At 38.1% G+C, this 21,636-nt stretch overlaps 2 protein-coding genes and 1 long non-coding RNA gene across 8 annotated transcripts in view; 2 read left to right on the top strand and 1 right to left on the bottom strand.

The window, feature by feature from the left end:
• Nucleotides 1–4,854, top strand: part of LOC127961917 (neuron navigator 2) — a 175,283-nt gene extending 170,429 nt beyond the window's left edge. For all 6 annotated transcript variants that reach the window (XM_052561230.1, XM_052561231.1, XM_052561228.1 and 3 more), the window contains 6 exons: nt 68–222; nt 578–649; nt 770–966; nt 1,072–1,190; nt 1,348–1,548; nt 2,537–4,854. In XM_052561230.1, coding sequence (XP_052417190.1) covers nt 68–222; nt 578–649; nt 770–966; nt 1,072–1,190; nt 1,348–1,548; nt 2,537–2,662 — 870 coding nt within the window. In that variant the 3' untranslated portion in view covers nt 2,663–4,854. The remainder of the gene's footprint in view (nt 1–67; nt 223–577; nt 650–769; nt 967–1,071; nt 1,191–1,347; nt 1,549–2,536) is intronic.
• Nucleotides 4,855–9,525: 4,671 nt separating this feature from the next.
• LOC127961310 (uncharacterized) lies at nt 9,526–13,550 on the top strand. The gene is made up of 3 exons (XR_008154418.1): nt 9,526–9,729; nt 11,188–11,273; nt 12,306–13,550. It is a non-coding gene; the product is annotated as an uncharacterized LOC127961310 (long non-coding RNA).
• A 2,689-nt stretch (nt 13,551–16,239) lies between these two features.
• Nucleotides 16,240–19,163, bottom strand: LOC127962596 (homeobox protein DBX1-A-like). The gene is made up of 4 exons (XM_052562223.1): nt 18,725–19,163; nt 18,532–18,633; nt 17,078–17,280; nt 16,240–16,921 (listed from the first exon to the last, which is right to left on the bottom strand). Exons 1-4 carry the CDS (start codon nt 19,065–19,067, stop codon nt 16,628–16,630), a joined length of 942 nt encoding a protein of 313 aa, XP_052418183.1. The 5' UTR covers nt 19,068–19,163; the 3' UTR covers nt 16,240–16,627.
• Nucleotides 19,164–21,636: the final 2,473 nt, after the last annotated feature.

Below are 21,636 nucleotides of genomic sequence, written 5' to 3'. Positions count from 1 at the left end.
AGATATGACCTGAAGTCTAGAAATCCTTGTTCATTAGAAAGTAAAGCTGTGTATTTTTGTTCGCTAGGAGCTGCGTCAGTACTTGGCTAATATAGTGGAGCAGTGCAGCGCTGACGGACAGGACACTGAAGCCCCTCTGGTGCTCATTCTGGACAACCTTCATCACATCAGCTCACTGGGAGAGATCTTCAACGGCTTGCTGAACTGCAAATACCAACGCTGGTGAGTCGGCCTTCTATATATTTTATTAAATACATGTTCAAATGTTAAAAATTAACATATTTGTACAGTAGAGACATTAAAGTGGCAGCAAAGACATTTATAATGTTACAAAAGATTTCTATTTCAATTAATTGCTTTTCTTTTGCTTTTCCACCAAAAGAAAAAAAATTAGGCAGCACAACTTTTTTCCACTTTGATAACAATAAGAAATATTTCTTTCTAAGAAATATTATCATTTTTGAAGGATAATGTTTCAGTGACGACTGCTTTTCTTAGCCTTTGCCAACAAGGAGAGCTATTTGAACTTATTGTAAATAGACACTAACAATAATATTTGGTCTCTCTGTATTTGCAGCCCGTATATAATCGGCACGATGAGTCAGGCGACATCTTCTGCTCCAAACCTGCAACTTCATCATAACTTCAGGTTTGTCTTGAATTAGCCCTAAAACAATACCTTGGCCTTTACTGCTATGCACACACAAACACAAAGGGAACCTATGTGTTGTGTTGTATGTTTTTCTATGAAATGTGATTTCTGTCCCAGATGGGTGCTGTGTGCTAACCACATGGAGCCAGTAAAAGGTTTCCTGGGCCGGTTTCTGAGGAGGAAGCTGATCGAGACAGAGATCGGCAGCCGAGCACGTAACCCGGAGCTGGTGAAGATCATAGACTGGATCCCTCAGGTCTGGCACCACCTCAACCGCTTCCTGGAGGCCCACAGCTCCTCGGATGTGACCATTGGTACGGAGACAACCCACCATACAAACCAAATATTAACAGACCAATCCCAGTGCCACTTATTCGCTCTGCAAGAGTTAAATGTGAGTCTCATGTCTCCTCATCCAGGTCCACGTTTGTTCCTGTCATGTCCGATGGATGTGGACGGTTCTCGCGTGTGGTTCACCGACCTGTGGAACTACTCCATCATCCCCTACATGCTGGAGGCTGTGAGAGAAGGCTTACAGGTAACATTTGCCCCCTTTTATAGTAAAATCAACCTTTTTCTTTTCTTTTTTTAAATTAGATTTCACTGTAAAAGTGACCTCGCACAAAGTAGTTTTCTTGCAACAATTTATAGAAACAAACAATTTATCGCTTGTCCGTTTGTTTGTGTTTGTTAAGCTGTACGGTCGCAGAGCTGCATGGGAGGATCCTGCACTGTGGGTTCTGGAGACTTTTCCATGGGCAGCCTCTCATCAGCACCCTGATTGGCCAGCTCTGCTGCAGCTCCGCCCAGAGGATGTGGGCTTCGATGGATACTCCGCCTCCAGAGAGGGCCTTAACAAACAGAGTACTCAGAGTGACAGTGATGCCGACCCACTGGTGAGAAACACACACAGATAGAAGCATTAGTTTAGTGTTTATTTTTACAGTTTATGATTTTCTGACAAAACTTTTCCAACCTGTAGATGACTCTGTCCTCAAAGTGGTGCTTGTGAGGCATAGCATGTTTGATTTTGCTGTTTTTTTTGCTGCTATTGAGATACAGCTTCTCATCTGATTTTGGGTCAGCATCAGCAGTTTGAATTTTTACACAATTTTTACACACATTTTCCTACTCCCAAACCATAATAAAATAGAAAATTGGTCTTGGAAAAGTTGCTCAATTAAATCATAATATAAGCAATGGCTGTTGAAAATAATTCACACACAATAATTTATGTGATTTTTTTGTAAGATGAATACTCTAATCTTATTGGGGGTGTTGAAAAAAGTTGTATTCTACCATGCCATGTTGCGATCATATGACCTAATGAATGTAACTTAGTACTTAAGTGCTTAATTGAACTGAAAATAATAATTAAAAACATAATTATTGCAGTTAATTGCCAAGGCAACATTTTTAAGTTTTGTTTTTTTACGTTTTTATTTTCATCTAATTATTTATATTTCATTTTATTTCCATTTTAATATTATTATTGTTTTATTTCACTTATTTAAAATAATGAAAATGATCAGTTACATCACATTTTTTTATGACAAAAAATTCACAAATGATGACATTTCTGGATTTTGGAGACTTTGCATGCACCAGAAATGTGACAAGAAGTTGTAAAAAAAAAAAAAAAATGCAAACACCAAAATTTCACATAAAAGTGTATTTATACAATGAATATTTTAGATAAACATAAAAAAACATAAATTCTTAATGCACCTCTACAGGTAAAAAAAATAAATAAAAATTAATAAAATTGGTAAAACCAATGAGTATGTTCTAGATTTAGTCAGCTGTTTATCCTTCAAATAGGCTTCTTTTTAAAGGTGTTATGTCATCAGGCCTGACTGTTGTTTTTGCGTGTTGTGTGAACAGATGAACATGCTCCTGCGTCTGAAAGAGGCGGCCAGCTGCTCCAGCCCGCAGAGCTACGACAGCGACTCCAATAGTAACAGTCATCATGACGACATCCTGGACTCTTCGCTGGAGTCCACGCTATGATCCAGCCTGATCCGTTATGCCATTTAACTCCTCGACTCTAATCAAGTCATTACATCACTTCTATGGGTGCTGGTAACCCACTTCATATATACAAATATATATATAGAGAGAGAAATATATATGCGCCAAAACCCAACGGTACTTCAGTGTGATTTTTATTTTTATTTTACAACAACAAAATCAGAAGAAAGTGCTTTGTCCCTATTTTTACCTCAAAAGTAGAAGTGCGGTCACATTAGCTAAATTTTATGGACAAAAAGGGTTCACTGTCTGGCGTCAAAAATGTAGCGGTGTGTGAAATAGAGCTCACACAAGTCACTTTCAAACCAAACGGTGAATCAGAGTGAACAACCTGAATCTGCTGCGAAACCTGCGTAGATAGATTTTCCATCATCACGCGCAATTTCCGATTACATGGATTTCACATACAAAACTTCGCCAAACTTCGGTAAATGTGACCGCACCTTAACTGTCGGAGAAACTTTCGCACACAATGCAATGCACGTTTGTCTTACCCTCTACTGGTGAAACGGCGGAATTACATCCTAAACCGAGACCAACATCTTGGTTGGCATCACTCAAAAGAACATTGACTTTCCCTGTAATGATGGACTTGCTCATGACTTTACGAAACCGGTTTGATCGGATGCTGACCATCGTTTCATGTTTTACATGATAAGGACACGGATTGAAAAGCATGGTGCTACACTTATGATTATGGATTTATTTATTGTGATGATTGGAAAAATTACCTCGTTTGCCATCTGGGACGTGCTTTTGTTTGCCTTTCTGCATTTTTATTTTATTGTTTTTGTTACCACCCATTCCTTAACTGCTGACCGCATGTTCCAGTGTTCTACTGTAGCACAAAGCCTCTCTATCTGTTTTTTACGCTCGATTGCGCTCTGTTTTTGGTGCTGAATAGACTCTGGTGCCTTACTCCATTTTGTAAAGAAAAAACGACACTATGTTTTATAGTTCTAAACTAAATGCTGATTTTATTAACTGCAGGGCTGTATGCTAGTCCTGAAATTGCCTAAAATAAAACAGCCTCACAGTCATCATATCATATCAGAGGTGCAAAATGTGTGGTTTAGAAAAGAGGAAGTGGATAACTTCGACTGTAACCTCCATCTGTTTGAAAATTCACATTTTCTTAAGTAAAGATGTTACACAGTTAAAGGGACATTTTTTATTTTCAAACATGAATGAGAAAAATGATGCTTTTTTTATATGTGAAATACATACGATCACTACTGGCACAGATCATCTTGAGGGGTTCAGCTGTAAGGCTTTGCTTGGTGCTTTAAGACCGTCTCAACACATCTTGGCAAAAGCACAGTGGCAATTTGTTCATAATTTGGTGCATGAGTATACCTCATTGACCATTTTGGCCTTTATTCGTGTACATATCTTGCATTCAATGTGAAAGAATAGCATATGTCCCCATAGTCATTGGATTAATAATATACTGTATTTGCTGCTTTGTAATGCAAGGATGCTTCTGGAGGATTTGTACATAAGATTTTATCTTAGAAATATTATTTGAATGGACAGTGAGTTTCCTTGCATGGGAAAGCATTATCTATGGGGCTCTTCAGTGTTTTCATCTTCTTTATGTTGTCAAATGCTGTTGGTATGGCGCTGCAGGGGTTAGTTACACCGCTGCTTCCATTTCACCCCAGAGTATGATTCCTGTCAGTCATCGCTCCTATGCAACATCATCGTGGATTTCAATGGAAGCCAAATATCGTAGCTCTGTAATGCTGTCAGCACTGCCAATATGTTGTGTGTACACTGTGTATATAATTTGTGAATAATTATAGGATATGTGCCTAATATTAATTTTCTTTGATGGATTATGATTATGATGATGATGAAGTCATTTCAAGCACAACTGTTGTATGTGATACGGGAGGGCTATAACTGAATGGATTTCATGTCACTGAATGTGTACATCGTTTCTGGCTGTAATATATCAGTGTAAATATTTGACTACCCTGCAGGCTGCATTTTGATGAATAATCTTTTCTAGCCGTTTATAACAGTGCTTGGAAATATGGAATATTTTGTGTACAGTGTCTTTTTCATCTTAACAGTCTGTGAAACACGGGCAGCCCATAAAGATTTACTGATCACCTTACCAGTTTTAAATTATTTGCAATTCAATAAACTTAATAATTATTTATTAATTGTTTATTAGTATATTTTCATGACTTCATACAAGCAGAACAATGATAAACATTATACAAAAAATTATCTTCAATCAACATTTTCCATTCAATCATAAACAAAAAATACAATTAAAGCAACAATTTAACTATTTAAAGCAACCCATTTGGCTGTTGGCTAAAATATGACTTTCCTGTTTATATGAAAGGAAGAAAACTAATCCTAAGCACAGAATAAAATGAACATTTAGGTGTTTTTTTCACAAGGATTGATGTGATGCATTTTCATACTACTTTTTTTAAAGATACAATAGAACAAATAAACAACACAGAATAATGTATATGCATTACCTGTATTTACAAGAGTTTAAATGAGCTTTAAAATCATTCTAATAAAGAACAGAAAAAGATGAACAATCTCAGATACATATTCAATTTCCAACAATGAAGTGGTGTGCATTGTAAGCTAAGGGTATAGAAAGCTGTTTAATGTACTGTATTTCATAAAGTGTGAAACAGAAATAAGATGCAGCTTCAGTTATGGCTGGTTTGAACTCTAATGTTGATGTTTAAGGTGATGAAATCAAAATCTCTTGGACAGCTTGAATTCCAGCTTGAGAAAATGCATAGTTAAATCTTTACTTAATCATTTTCTTTGTTTTGCATATTTAGCAATTCCATACCAGCGATATGTATCTGTTGGGTTTCTTTCCAGACCATTTTCACCTAGAAAGAACTGCCAAAGACACTTCTGCGCATATGGAAATCTGATAGGGTCGACTAAATACCGTCTGTGTTTAAGTGTGTTTACCCAGTAGGGTTCATCAACAAACATGAGGTAATTCCGAGGATTAGAAAACATTTGGTTAACCAATTCAAAATTCAAATGCAACTTTTTCCCTCTTCCAAAAAGGCAAAAGCTGTGTTATTGATTTTGTCATCACACGTCATCCTTACTCCTTTTAATTCTGGGTCAAAATTTTTGGTTTGCTCACAGTTGGGTAAATACCAGATCATTTGTTTACCCCTGAGATCCATTTTCTGAATTGTGAGTTTCAGCGTATTTAAGAGAGGTTCTCTATAGCCATCGTAGCTTTCGGTATTCAGAAACCACCCTTCGAAGTTTAATCGGTGGGCAATGTCCACTAGTTTCTGTAGGTTCTCCAGTTTTGCCAGTTCTTACAGGTCTTTCACAACTCCCCCATTGGTCAAAGGTGGCAAAAAAACAGTGCCAAATATTGCGACCCCATTCCTGTGTGCCTGATCAATCCAGGCCGGGTCCGGGGCAATTACTGCTCCTTCACAGCGTGACCCACCAAAGAAGACAAACTCTTTGATATACTGCCAGTAATCCAATCTTATTCTCATTTCCTCTGTAATGACCTGAGGAACTCTTTCACAGGTTGGCCTCGCTCTGAATATTAAGGTGAAGTCTTGGTGTGTGCTCTCACGTTCTTCTCTTGACCACTCATAAGTAAAACCATCAGTCTTAAGGGGTTCTGTTGAAGGACGCAAGTAATCATCAGAGAACATCTGACCCTCAGAATAATCTTTCAGTTCTGGGAAGTTATTAACAACATTCTCTGGTTTGTTCAAAAAGTGTATGTCTTAAAATCGGTTCTTGTTTTTTCCTCTAGAGCAGGTATCTCATCATAAAGTACGCTTAGGGCAACATTATCTGTGATTTGTTCCAGCTTGTAGTTTGAATTGAGTGGAATAAGAGGCCAGTAGAGTTGAGCCACAATGAAGTATGGGTGCGCAAGAGGTTCGCCATCTCTGCTCCAGCTATATGCAGATGTTCCCTGGAATTCACTAGTACAGTTTCCATTTATTTTGCCATCTGGAAATTGTTTCAGAAGGTCAGGATCTTCGCTGGCTCTGAAATCACCTTTAAATTCATGAACAATACCCCCGATTGTAGTAGTCTTTTTTAATTGTACAGCATAAAAATCCTTCCCGCTGTATTTACCCCGTGCACGAAAAATGTACCATAGATAACAGTTTTGCCCCATTCTCTCCCACTCTGGAATTATGTAATCATCACTCTTCTTTCCAAATATTATATTTCTCTGTAAATAGTAATACCTGATGCAATCAACTTTAGACAGCAAGTGTACATCCCATGAAAAAATATACCCCTCTGGTTTTGGAGGCTCTGTGCCTTGATAAATACTATCCATCACGTTTTTAACTATTTCAAGGCCGATTAAATCTATGCTTTCTTCTATGAAATATCGGTTTACACATCAGATGATCTCTGTGAGCTCACGGCTGTCACACTTTATGAACTGAGCTGATGTACGTTGCTCCCCTTTTAGATATTGAATGGCATTGTGGAAAGCTTGAAGAGCCTCTTCATCAGAAACATTGTATGAGCATCTTGGGATAATGCTGAGATGTCACAATCATTGCGTGATTCTACAGCTTTCCGATAATCTAGATTTCCTTTTTTAGCTTCGAGCAATTCATTTACAATTCGATGAGGAGATGTATAAACAGATTCATTCAATAGTTAACATTTTTCAATGATGGATGAGATTTCTTGTAGTCAATAGCAGCAATTTGTTCCTTTGCAGTGCCATGTAAGCTCAAACCATGAGCAAGTGAATTCTCATCTGCGAATAATAATGATAGACGAAGTGTGATAGACGATGTGTCAGAAACAAATTTTTTGAGCTCTGAAACCCGGATTTGAGCTTCTGATAATTTAATTTTTGGGTCTAAATACTTCATGACAATAGCCAAGTCCATGAAGGACGCTGGCTCATTAGATTCTGCCATTCTGGATATCTCCTTAAATGCTTATATACCTATAAATAAAAGAATAATTTGTATTAAGTTACATAGAAGAAGACACAATGCTTTCAAGGTAAATGTAGAAGAATTGTATATTAAAATTCACTTTTGTTAGATTTAAAAATATTCATACGTTTCAAGCATCTGCTTGTGCAGAATGCATGATTTTTCAGCCACAAAATGTGAGAAGTTACTGTCGCGATCAGGAAAGTGCACAGGGGGTGGATACCATGACCCAAGCTACTCCTCCTTTCGTCTTTATCAGGTCCCGCTCTGCGGAAAATTAATACATTTCCATTTATTCCTGACATGTCCAGACAGATTTTGAGGACTGCTTGCGTGTAAACAGGTGCTTTTGGATATTTCAAATAGAAGCAGTCTGATACAGAGATATTTCTCAGGAAAAATGTAATTTGAAACTAAAAGACATCTGTTTGAATAATGTAAATGTAAATGGCCAACATAACACTGTTACTAATTATATATATGTGACGAGCGTCTTCGGAGGAATCAGCGTTGCCCTGGCAATCAACGCAGAACTATTGCACGTCCTCACCGCCGGCTGATTGGTCACAGCTGCACCCCATCAGTCAGCGCACTTTTAAGCAGCACACGCTGCACTCACAAGACGATCTTGAGCCGAATGAAACATTAGTCTAATCTTTGCACCTTGAATAAATCCACCCTCCGGGGCTTTATATTCACGAAACCTTGTCGAGTGATTCTTCACCCCGTGACAGTGGTGGAGAATGCAGGCAATTTAGGGAAGGATCACCGACAAGTTCACCGCCCCAACCCCTAACTTTTTTTTCCCTTCTTTCCTTGTTTGTGGCCCCAGCACCACGGAAGTCGGCTTGTGCGTGTCCCCGCGATGGAAGAAGTCTTGCAACGCTTCGCGGAAGTGAGTATCCGCCAGCAGCAAATAGTGGAACACCTTGCCACTCACCTGGGCAGGACAGAGGATGAACTCACCACCGTCCGGGCCTCCGTAGCCCAGCACGTTCCGCCACCTGAACCTCGGGCACAAGCCACCCGCCTGTTACCAAAGATGACAGCCGATGACGATGTGGAGGCTTTCCTACAGGTCTTCAAGAACACCGCCCACCGTGAGGAATGGCCCGAGGAGGAATGGGCACGTGCGCTGGTACCCCTCCTCAACGGCGAAGCACAAAGGGCTTACTTTTCGCTCCCCTTGACGGTCGCTGACGACTATGCCGAAGTCAAGCGAGAGATCCTGGCAAGGCTCGGCCTCTCCCCTGTCTGCGCCGCCCAGCAGTCCCACGAATGGGAGTTCAAGCCCATGCCCAGCAAACACAGAACGTTGTGAGGACGTTGCCAGTTAGTCGTCTTTTGGTCAGCGCGACATTACTTTATGGCAACGTTGTGAGGACGTCGTGGTAAAGTTCCATTTTTTTAAAATCTTGGCTAACTTCCCAGAAACGTCGTGGGCACGTACTCAAAAGACGTCGCTAGTTAGTCCCATTGGGGACGTTGTAGCGACGTGGTCAGCTGGTCTTCAGATAACTTTTAATATTATTGCACTAGATGTATTATTAAGATACCATTTGAACAGCATATTCTTTGGGAAATATACAAAAAAAATAATCAAGCATGTTAAAATAATTATATATATATATATATATATATATATATATATATATATATATATATATATATATATATATATATATATATATATATATATATATATATATATATATATATATATATATATATATATATATATATATATATATATATATATATATATATATATATATATATAATAAATAAAAACTGTAAAATATATATTTTACAGTAAAGACCAAAAGTTTGGACACACCTTCTCATTCAAAGAGTTTTCTTTATTTTTATGACTATAAAAATTGTAGATTCACACTGAAGGCATCAAGGGCTATTTCACCAAGAAGGAGAGTGATGGGGTGCTGCGCCAGATGACCTGGCCCCCACAGTCACCGGACCTGAACCCAATCGAGATGGTTTAGGGGTGAGCTGGACCACAGACAGAAGGCAAAAGGACCAACAAGTGCTAAGCATCTCTCGGGGAACTCCTTCAAGACTGTTGGAAGACCATTTCAGGTGACTACTTCTTGAAGCTCATCAAGAGAATGCCAAGAGTGTGCAAAGCAGTAATCAAAGCAAAAGGTGGCTACTTTGAAGAACCTACAATATGACATATTTTCAGTTGTTTCACACTTTTTTGTTATGTATATAATTCCATATATAATTCCACATGTGTTAATTCATAGTTTTGATGCCTTCAGTGTGAATCTACAATTTTCATAGTATGAAAATAAAGGAAACTCTTTGAATGAGAAGGTGTGTCCAAACTTTTGGTCTCAAACTGATGAGTAGACTGAAGTTGGGCTCAGGTGGTTGTGCTGCGGGATGTTTCCCATACATTTATTTATTTTTGGAGACTCGCCACAATTTTAAAACTGATCGATTTTCAAAAAGGCTTCGTTGAATAAACATGAGTAACGTTACGTACTGCACGTTTAATAATTCCTAACATTTATGTTTAAATATCAAAACGAGGCACAGGTGTTTTTATATCGCTGTATTTCTGAAGGAAGACTTGCATGTTATATTCCTGATAAAGCAGCGTGTGAGCGTAGCTCTGCTTTGTTTACAGCTGTTACTGGGGAAACCTCTATTTCTCGCACTTTATGTCTATGCTTTAAAACATCTCCTGCTGGCAAAGGATGAATTTGCATTTTCATTAAGTCCGCCTGATCCACGCAGCAAACATATTTTGTTTGTTATCAAAAAATATCTACTCTAGAGGGACTTGGCTGTTGTTATTGATTCTATTTGGAAGTCTACCGGTTAGGTTAGGTCCACAAAAGCGCGCATGCGCAGTAACGTTTGTTTATGTTGTTGCCGTTGAAACCGTCTATATATATATATATATACATATATATATATATATATATATATATATATATATGTGTGTGTGTGTGTGTGTATAATGTATGTGTGTGTAAAATACATTTCTTTTAAATGTATAGCACAGTAATGAAGGCAGCAACATGTGGTAGATGGGACAGAACAAGAATCTATCATTGTTCTAATGTATTATAATACGAAAGGGAATGGCTCCTATACAGCGTGCAGCACGTAAATACAACCAGTGCACAGAATGATGCACTTGAAGCAACACAGAGTCACAGCGTGTAGCATTACTCACAGAAATGTTCAAAACACCAAAAGAAGAGATATTGTTGTGTATTATATGTGTGCAATATTTTGAGCCTTTTCTTTTAACAGTTTTAAATATCAGTTATTGTGCGCTCTTGAAGAGAGTTTCATTGTTTTGACTGTAGTAACTAGGGCTGGAATGATACGCTAATCTGCCAATTCAATACTATCCCGATACTTGTGTGTCGATTCAATATATATATATATATATATATATATATATATATATATATATATATATATATATATATAATCACAATGCTAAATTATATATATATAACTATTGCAATTCGTGACTTATCCAAATTGTCTGTAAAATGATGTTTGTTTCTGTAGATTTGAGGGAAAGATTAAAAACAAGGAGGTCTGGGAATGACTGAAGGGAACTGACAGCAGTTAGGGAAGGAAGTTATCACCAGAATGTAAGTTCTTTGAGAATGTGTGCTTTGTTTATTACAAGTTGAGTTTTCATTTAAATGTGGCAATGTACACAACTGGTCAAAAGTTTTAAATATATTTTAAAAGTTTAATTTATTTCTATAATGCACAGCTATATTTTCAGCATTAATTACTCCAGTCTTCAGTGTCACATGATCTTCAGAAATCATTCTAATATGATGATTTACTGCTCAATACATTTTTCTGATTATTATCAGTGTTGGAAACCGTTGTGCTGCCCAAACATTTTGTCTACACTACAGTTATATTTATTTATTATTTATTTTATTTATTTATTTTATTTGGGGGTGGTTGGCTAATAGCAAGAATGCATAAAATTGAAAACCAGTGGTAGAGAAGACTTTTGTAATTTTACAAAAGATTACCTTTTTTTCAATGTTTTGAACTTTGTGTTTTATAAAATAATAATGAAGAAAAAATTCAACTTTCCAGAAATGCTAAGTTTTCTTCCCCATCATTTCTAATATGGGGTGCGTTTCCCTAAAACCAACTTTGGTCACAAGTTCCTTCTTTACCAATAGAGTTCAGTGGAACTAACAACCGTAGTAAGCTAACTGCAGATGTGATTTACATCATGTATGTCATGAGCAGATGTACACTTTGATCTTAGCGGCAATAATGCGATTGGGTGCATGTAAATGCACTGATTTGTGATAATCAGCAATGTTTCCCGATCAGCAAATCAGTATATGAAAAAGATCATGTGACACTGCAGACTGGAGTAAAGATACTGAAAAATTCAGCTTTGCCTCATAATTATTTCAATAAATATGTTTAAGTATATTCAAAAAAGAGTATGAAAACTGTTATTTCTTTCTTTCTGTTTTCTATTTATTTATTTTACAATTACTTTAAAAAAAATTTTTTTTATCAAATTAATCTAGCCTTGGTGAGTAGAAGAGACTTCTCTTGAAAACCATAAAGAAAATATTCCAGATTTTTGACTGGTTGTGAACATACATGAGCAACATTAACAAGATGAACCTCCCTTTCAGCTCAGAGGATGTTGACAGTGCAGGTCCAGGATGAAGAAGAGGAGGAACAACACGTTTAACAATTTTCTCATAAGCTTGCCATGTGTTATAATAAAAACAATGAACATGGCTACAATAATATGCTAAATGTTATTAAAAGATTCCAGTTTGCAAGAAGTCTGAGTGTCTGACTCTACACTAGAGGAACTCTTTTCTGAAGAAGATCAGGTGCTGAGAAGAAGCCTTGTTCTACAGCACAACACTGCAAGCCTCCTGTCCTTCCCTCAGAAGAGCCTGTCTTCTGCTGCTGGGGTAAGAAACACCCTCTTCCTCTTCTCTATCAGCTGTCCAGCACCTAACCCTGCCTCCTCAGCACTGTCTGAAAGGGTCTTCTCCACAGTCAGTAATCACAGATCACAGATTCTTCTGAGAAAGTCGATATGCTCATTTTCTTAAAAGAATTTGTTTTTTCGGGTGGGACAAATAATACAGGAGAGATGCTAGAAATCTCTATATTGTTCATTTTTCATATCTTTACGCTTTATGAATGTTTTTCTTCTGAGAAGCTCAAAAATTATGGTTCTTTGGTAATTGTTATATTGTTTAGGTTTATCCTCTGATAGTGAGCACAGAGCCCTGATCATGACATGCAAGAAAAAGAAAGAAATCATGTCCATGATTTACTAATTCGTTCCCTCTATGTACTAAACGTGCACGATTACTTTTACATTTCATTGATTTGCTAAATCGTATGCACAATTTACTAATTCGTTCTCTTGATGTATAAATAGTGTACACGTTTTAGCAAATCGAGGGAATGAAATAGAAAATCGTGCGCATGAATTAGCCTAAATTTTTTCCTGCATGTCGTGTAATTAAAGCACATCACCATCAGACATTTATACCAGGAGCCTCATATATGACGCTCACAGTTTTACTTTGTGCAGTATCTCGGTGCAGTATCTGCTGAATTGTTTCATATCTATTTATCATGTATTTTTTTGTTGCACTAAATTATGTTGTATCAATAAGTTTACTGATAATTATTTTTAATTTTCACTAATAACGTCATTAACCATCTCCCCATCTTTAAGACAAACATTTTCTATTGTTTATATTGTGTAATCTATGAATTGATGTGTTTAGTTTTCTGTGCTCATAACTTAGTAACATTTTGCATGTTTAAAGAACAGGTGCGATGTTCAAAATGTTTTGGCTTCGTATTTGTACAAAGTAGTGCTGAATAAATATTGATTTGTGAATGAATGCAGTGTGTTTTTGTCTATTTTATATTAGAATGTAATGTTTTTGTATTTGTTTGCATTGCGTGTATGTAAATAATGTATTAACTATGAATCCCCTATAATTAGATTACATAAGGTTTATTTTTGCACCAGAGATGGATTGAGTTGATTAGTTCTTTATGTATTTCAAGGTAATGGTGAGGTGAAAATATGAATTACCAATATGATCCTGTAATGTCACGTCCTCATAACGTGCCAGTTTGGTCGTCAGGACATACTCATCACGTTCCAGCGACGTTCCACTATAACGTCGCCATGACGGATATGGGAATCACAAAGTTACGTCACTGGAATGTTATGTGGTACGTCGCTGAGACCAATATGGTATTTTATAGGAACGTCCTCATAACGTGACAGTTTGGTCGTTGGGACGTACTCATCACGTTCCAGCGACGTTCCACTATAACGTCGCCACGACGGATATGGGAATCACAAAGTTACGTCACTGGAACGTTATATGGTACGTCGCTGCGACCAATATGGTACTTTATAGTAACGTTCTCATAACGTGCCAGTTTGGTCGCTGGGACGTACTCCTCACGTTCCAGCGACGTTCCACTATAACGTCGCCACGACGGATATGGGAATCACAAAGTTACGTCGCTGGAACGTTATTTGGGATGTCGCTGCAACGAATATGGTCTGGTCCAGTTACGTCGTCACAACGTAACTGTGTTAGCTGGGTGGTGCCAGCCCATGCGCAGGCAGCCGAACTCGGCCGCATCGCCGAGGGGAAACCCCACCCCAACATAGGTAGCGGAATGAGTGGTGGGGGATGGGGGAGGAGAAGTTGAGAAGTTGTTGGTGGTACCCCGGTCCAAGACCGAAACCATCCTGGAACTTGCCCATTTCCATCCTTTGGCAGGTCACCTCGGGAGGATGTTAGTGGTCAGGAAGTGATGGCTTCGATCTTCTCCTCGTCCCTGTGGATCCCTGCAATGGCATATCCCAATAAGTGAACTGAGGACTGGTGGAAGGTACATTTCTCAGTTTTGAGGAAGAGCTGGAATTGCCGTTACCGGGCTAGGACAGTTCGGACATGTTGGCGGTGTTCGGCCAGGCTCCAAGAGTAGATGAGGATGTCACTGATGTATACTATGACGAATTGATTGAGATTCTCCCGGTGCACCTGAGAGTGTAGGCTATCTTTTGAAATTGGTAAAAAAATAGCTACACTTATGTAAGTTACTCTGGTATTAATTCCGGTTTTAACTTCTAAACATCCCCTGCAACCGAACTAATGTTCTTGTGAACGTTCAAAAAAAAAAAAAAAAAGGAAAAATGATGCAGGCGAACCATGTAAAATTATTTGTTATATATTCTACAAGTGGAATATGGTTCAGAGTGGAACACCCCACAACCCCACCCTCCACCCCCATCCCAAAAAATAAACGAAATTAAACAATGCTAAGATATTTTGATTTGATAGGAGCTCAGTCAAGTGACATCAGTGACCTTTGTAGGCCAAGACTACTTAGCCATGTCTTCCCTCGGAAATATCCAAATACAGTATAGGGACAAAAAGGTCAGTGGTTGTCACTTGAATTTATAAATTCACGTTTTGCTCTACAATGTAAATGACCATACCTCAAAAGATCATTTTGAAGAAACACAAGTTTATTCTACTATGCAACATTGAAGAAACACAAGTTTATTCTACTATGCAACATAGCGTAAGTGCGTGCTGTGGTTTGTATGACGCGTTCCCATTTAGCCTAATCCATATTTAGATGTTTTCAATTGTTGGGGATTAACAAAACATTAACAAAACATTACATGCTACTAATATTTATTCAGTTATTAGTATGGACAAAAGCATTTCAGTAATGACAAGCTACATTTCGCAACAAGTAGCCTAGGCTAGGCCTACTGATGAAGAAATCCTTAATTGCTGTTTTATGACACATTTTAGATGCTGCCGAAGCAGTTTCAAAACAGTGCGGGCAGAAGTAATAAAAAGGTTAGCAAAGTTCGATTTGTCTTAGTGAATCGGAAGGTTCATTTAAATGAACTGATTCAGTGAACTGACTCTGTGCCTACGTGAGTTTTCGCGCCTTTTACGGAATAAGTTATGTTAATGCCTTAGTTCATTCATATTATTTTGTATAAATTCGTTTCGTATTTAAATAAGATTTAATACACCTATAACAGAGAACAGATCAGTGATTTAATGTGTTCTGTCTGTTTGTTTCCGACTTTTAAATTGAGATTCCTATTTATTCATTCAAAAACTTTCTTTTTTTTCTGAATCCAGAGAAACTTTCTGATTCTGTTTAGTCTCTAGTTTCTGCTATTTATTTGTTAGTTATTTAGTTCTTCAGGTCAGGATATTCGAAACGGAGACTGCGGTGAGAGCGTATTAAAACTAACGACGTTAAAATGTTAGACCTAGCCTACTGACTGAGCTCAATATATCTACAGAAGTAAAGGATTTTTTTCCACTTCAAAACTGTAATTATAAAGAGAGATTTCCTATATTAAGAGATTCTATTCGATAATTAAATCTTACTGTAAATTTTGAAGCAGGCTGTTCAAAGGGCTTGAAGGCTATCTTATTCATTTGGGTGGTATTATTTCTTGGTATTGGTTTACCTTTCGCAAATTATTCATAGGCCTAATTATTTGTAATCAACCACCCCACAGAGAGACGATGAAATGAACAATTTATTTGCAAACAATACAAAACATTTTCAACATATACATATACATATAATGTGTCACAAAGAGACTCGTATAAATTATTCATACGCCTAAAACTTTTATAAAGAATCTAAAACTCAAAATTATTGGTATAAAATATCCATACAAAAATATTTGTACAAAATACTGTACAGTTCCCCCCCAAAAAGCTGTGCGACACAGCAAAATCATTTTGCGAGGAATTTCCAAATAAGTAAATATAAAGTGATGTGGAAAATATTTGCTACAAACACTCGTTCGAACATAGAAGTGAAATTACACGCCAATACAAAACACAAAATGGTTATTATGGCGTACACTTGTGCTTGAATACAGACAATATACAGCTGTTAAAGTCGCTTATGAAACTGTTATTTCATCCTCTGATTCAAAAAAGTCCGAGTGTTTAAATGAAATTCTGGAATCAGTGCTGTTTGAAAGTTCGCGTGCCGGTGAGAGACAGAAATGTGATGTAGCACAAGCGTCGTCTTCATCCTCCTCATCCTCAGAAGACTTTTTACCCACGTCGCTGAGATCTGGGTGAGGGTTTGTTTTGGTTGGCAGGGTTTGTTCTCTGCATCCGCCTGCAGACAGCAGCTCCCTCTCTTTGGAGTTTCTCCATTTCATTCTCCGGTTCTGGAACCAGATTTTGACCTGTTTGAAGATTTTTAATGTTAGTTATTGAATCTTAATAAAGCAGAATGAAGTAATAAAATTTTGCATCTATCAACAATAACATAAATCAAAAATATCTAAATTATTTCAGACATTTAAATGCATCCAAAAAAAAAAAAAGTAGGCTATATTCACCTGTGAATCTTTTAGTCCGAGTTTGCCTGCGAGTTTTTTCCTATCTGGCTTGCTGATGTATTTTTGCTTTTGGAACATTTTCTCCAGAGCTTTGCGTTGCACATCAGAAAACACTGCCCGACGGAGCATCCCTCTTCTGGGCTTGCCTCTCGCAGCAAGAGGCCAGGAGAAAGTTCCAGGAATGGGTACAACCGATGAAGGAGCTGTTACAAGAGACAAGTAAATAATGTAAATAATGCAATCATGCACTCATTCACAATGGTTTCAAAGAATTATATTTCGTCTTTCGCCCCGGAGGCTAAAAGTTAACGTCGCGTTACTAAGGGCAATTGGGTGTTGCTTTTCCCAGGGACAGTCTAGAGTGCTGAATGATCAGGGAGAAAGAACTCTTTAATTCATTATAATCATTATTTATTTTTTTCTCTCTTGAAATGTTTTGAGTGAAATGGCACGAGGTGACTAATTAGCACATGGGCCAGATCCAGGCTGCATTGGTATGGTAAAAAGGCGGAGTATCCTTTTCTAAGAGCCTCCAAATGAAGGACATAAGAGGTAATATACCGTGAACGGTAATTGTGTAGTAATGAACTGGATGAGAAAAGACTCCGGACAGACGGCTAAGGCCATATATTATTGCCACAAAGGAGATTTACACTTTCAAACTGAACACAACTGCATGCAGGAATACTGATGACCGGGGAACGCGTTTTTGCCCTCAAATCATTTTCATTAAAGGGGCACGAAAATCAGTTGAGAGAGCTCAAGTTGTTATGTTAAGGTAGATTCAGCTCGCGCAGTGAAAAGAGTCGTGCTCTATTATCATTTGGCGAAAGAATTGACTGTAGACATTTAATGACTCAACAGCTCGTATTTTAAATATCCTTGTGAGAAGTAGCATGTGTAAAGCACTTCCAAACCGAAGTGTGTGTGGCACAGAGTCAGCTGATCTTGGCAGCTACATTTTCAGTGTTTATTTATTTTTGATTGATTCCTCGCTCTCCGTTCCAAACGCACAGGTCTTGATATTGTTCTTTTGCAACTCTTTCCACAAACACCAATCACACTATGAGGTCTTGTGAGAATATTGAAACCGCTCAATGGCTCCTAATGGGCAAATTAGCCCATGACTGGTAAACGCCCCTCTGTCGCTGGTTAAAAGTCTATCTTTGGCGGGGTTGTGGGTGGTTTGCCCCGGAGGGAGCTGACCAGATTGGTCATGGTGCTGACGGCATTGTTGGCAGTCAGCAGGCCGAAATGCCCCCTCACTGTGGGAGAGACCTGCGCCAAAAGCGCTAGTAATTTTACGACTTAAAGAGAAGAACCTCACGTTGGCAATCGATTAAACTAAACTCAAATTATTTTGCCTCTCTCTCCCTAGACCCTACTCACAGTAGTGTTGGCTGAATTAAAACCACTTAAGTGGACTGTACAAGCATTTAAATCTGAATACTCACCAGGGAAGTAAGAGGATCGAATGAAAGGGCAGAATGAACCATCAAAATAAGGCACTGAGAATCCTTTGGGATGCATGCCGTAAAGGGACTGTGGAGATGTGACTAAAACAGAAACGCAAACAGAAGTTAGTGCTGTATTAACTTATAATTTTTCATTAGTAATGGAAATATTAGGTTTATTTTAAACACTCACCTTTCTTTGGTGATGGTGCCAAGATGGCACTCACCCCAAACTTGAGGTAAGTTGGATCCTTGGAAGACAATGACGTTTTGGGCGAGCTAGATCCATGTTTCTCAGTGATGCTGGGGCTGACTCTGTCCAATAGCCTGGAGTGATCCGGTGAGTGAAGTGAAGCAGGAGGAGAGGCGCATGGCGAGTGCGCGTCCTGGTTCAGGTAACCCCTGGGTCTGTTGAAGCGCAGGAGGTCCTCCACCAGAAAGCTCGGGTGAGCCGGGAAAGGCGAATGCAACGATGCTGCAGGACGCATAAATGCTGAATATATTGCAGGTGGTGCAATAACACTGGGGATCATCATTGTCCCGGCTATTTTAATGGCAAATTACACGATACGGTTCCTCCTGTTAGGATTAGAAAAGTCTCTTCTGCCAAGCTCTGAACTGAACGAGAGGCGATTTACTTCTGGACGTCTCCGTTTGGGAAGGGGTCCTTTATATCTAGGCCCCTGCAAGGGTCCTTTGAGGACTGACAGCCACAACAATGAGACTCAATAAAGTCCTCCGCTTGAGTCCCACTGAATGATGCCTCGGAGGTGCCTGATTGGTCCGATAGAGCAATTTATGATCGGATTAGACTTCATAAGATTTGAATGGCCAGGGCACGCCGCTTAACAAAGAAGATGTGGTCATAAATTTAGCATATTGACAAATATTTATCTATTTACAGCACAAGCGAGATTTAATGCGTATTTAGTATCGTAAATATATATAGGCTATATATATAGGCTACTCGTTTGCAAATGTATTTTTAATTCACCACACAGTGTGTGAATACAGCGTAATTGTTTATTTTTTATTTTTATGTGAGCATTATTTTCGGATGCAAACCAGTGACCAAAATATAGTCTTAATATAGGCCTAATGCATTTTTGCCTAGAATTGATTGAGTCTGAAATGTTTTGTATTTTTTGTGTAAAATATAAATATAATAGGTCAATGTCCCTCAGACTATATGCGAATTGCCTGAATTATATGCACAGTTCTTATCCTGTTTTATGCCGTTCCTTTAGCTGTCAAGATCCTCCCGATTAAACCCCCATTTAATAATCATTTATGCTGTATGCTGTATCCTTCTACTGAAATCCAATCTGGGCTCTGTCACGGAGTACAGCTTTAAATGGATTTGTGGTTGAATCGCCATGACAGATGTGTTAGATATATCCCCCGTGTTTGAAACGGGCAAGTCTTCATTCACGTATGCCGGGGCCTCACTTTACACACGCTCGCGAGACGTGTGCAGCCCCGTTTGAACCGTGAATGTCACCCTCAGCTGCTCGCGCCTCGCTTTCTTTTACCCTCACAAAGATCTCTGACACAAAAACACACCGGTCTCTGTTTCTATAGACCACGAGGCTTATTCTGCCAGTTTAACCGTTTGAATAAAAGTGCATGTGTGATTTGAAACGCATGCGTAAGAGGTGCATTTAAACTCGTATTTAAGTGATATGAGAGACTGGACACGCAAGTTCTGCGCGTGAACGGATGAGATACAAAGGTTCATATTTTTAGGGTTGCTCCTGTCAGTTAATTAAGACAAACTTAATATTATAAAAAAAAGTGACAATAATAAAATAATATAGTTTAAACAACAACAACACGCTACTGCACAGTGAGCGAAAATGCTCGTATACAAGCGCTCGCGGTTTAAAACTCTCAACTTCTATTCTCAGTCTGCAAACTGGATGTGTTGCAAAAGACGTGTTCTTAACGCGCTTTATAGCGTGGAGGTTTTACTCCTCTGAGCATAAACTCTTTTTGAAGCAGTCAAGCTTCTAATGCCTCTTATTTATCCTATCTTGAATGTAAGATGTATTTATTTATTTATAAATACATGCCCGATTTAACTATATCAAACTTTCTCAAAGGACTCCATATTTTTCATTTACACTTGTGGCTGTATCCTTTTACCGTAGCTATCCATATGTTTTATGAATCATTTTGATCAGTATGTGTGGATGTCCACAATGTTAGATTTGTCTTTCACAATTTTTTTTTTTTTTTTGGGCTCCAAAACACATGCATACACAGACACGTTTACCTAGGTAGTCTAATTAGGGACATCCTATACGCTGCTTTTGTACTTAAATTAAGCTAATTATAATTACTATAGACCACCTCTATTCCTACAGCAGGGCTTTTAGCATTTTTAGAAGTGAATACGGTGTTATTTACTCTCCTTACAAAACTCCTTTAAAGTATATATTTTTTAAAGTTTGCTAACTTACTTGTTAACAGCTATTTTACCTTTTAGACACACACTCACACACACACATACATACACAAACACATTCTGTAAATGCACCTATAAAGCAAAAGTGATGAGGCAAATTAACAAAACAAAGCCTTTTTCCATTGTCAATTTTTTTTTTATAACTCCATATTTCTTTGCTCAGGAAAATCCTTCTATTGTTGCAGACTAGCAGATGGTTAGCTGGAAACATGGCTTAGTCTCGATGACCGACGCTAATTTCTAATAGCTGTGGAAGCTTGGCACATTTTTTTTCCCTTTTAGCAAAGGCTAAAAACAGCTGGTGGGATTTGATTAAACCCATTAAATGCACATTTCCAAGATATTATCCCCCTCCGGAACACCTCGACTTAAGTGCAGACACTGTTGAGGGGAGCAGCTACGGTGCCGTCTAGATTCTTTACACAGTTCCCTTATTTCACAACAATATACTAAATAGATTAACATGTGCATTATCTGGCATCAGTATTGCCTAGTTAAGAGAAGGGCTGAGTAAATATATTACACATGCATGAAGGGTTCTTTTGAGATAGTTTACTGGGTGTTGGATCTGGCAGGTGGTTAAGTGTTTACTCATTTTTAAGTAGTTAAAACATTGGCTTAGACAAACAGGAAGTCTT

This window comes from Carassius gibelio, chromosome B7 (genome assembly GCF_023724105.1).
Source record: "Carassius gibelio isolate Cgi1373 ecotype wild population from Czech Republic chromosome B7, carGib1.2-hapl.c, whole genome shotgun sequence".
In the NCBI taxonomy this organism is placed as follows: Eukaryota; Metazoa; Chordata; class Actinopteri; order Cypriniformes; family Cyprinidae; genus Carassius; species Carassius gibelio.
This window is presented reverse-complemented; position numbering and strand designations above follow the sequence as displayed.

What these genes read in the sequence shown, in the direction of transcription:
- LOC127962596 (XM_052562223.1), bottom strand. Translation starts at nt 19,067, where the DNA reads ATGATGATCCCCAGTGTTATTGCACCACCTGCAATATATTCAGCATTT. An exon ending in TCGATCCTCTTACTTCCCTG is followed by an intron (nt 17,281 to 18,531) that starts GTGAGTATTCAG and finishes CTCTTGTAACAG; the next exon opens with CTCCTTCATCGGTTGTACCC. An exon ending in TCGGACTAAAAGATTCACAG is followed by an intron (nt 16,922 to 17,077) that starts GTGAATATAGCC and finishes ATCTTCAAACAG; the next exon opens with GTCAAAATCTGGTTCCAGAA.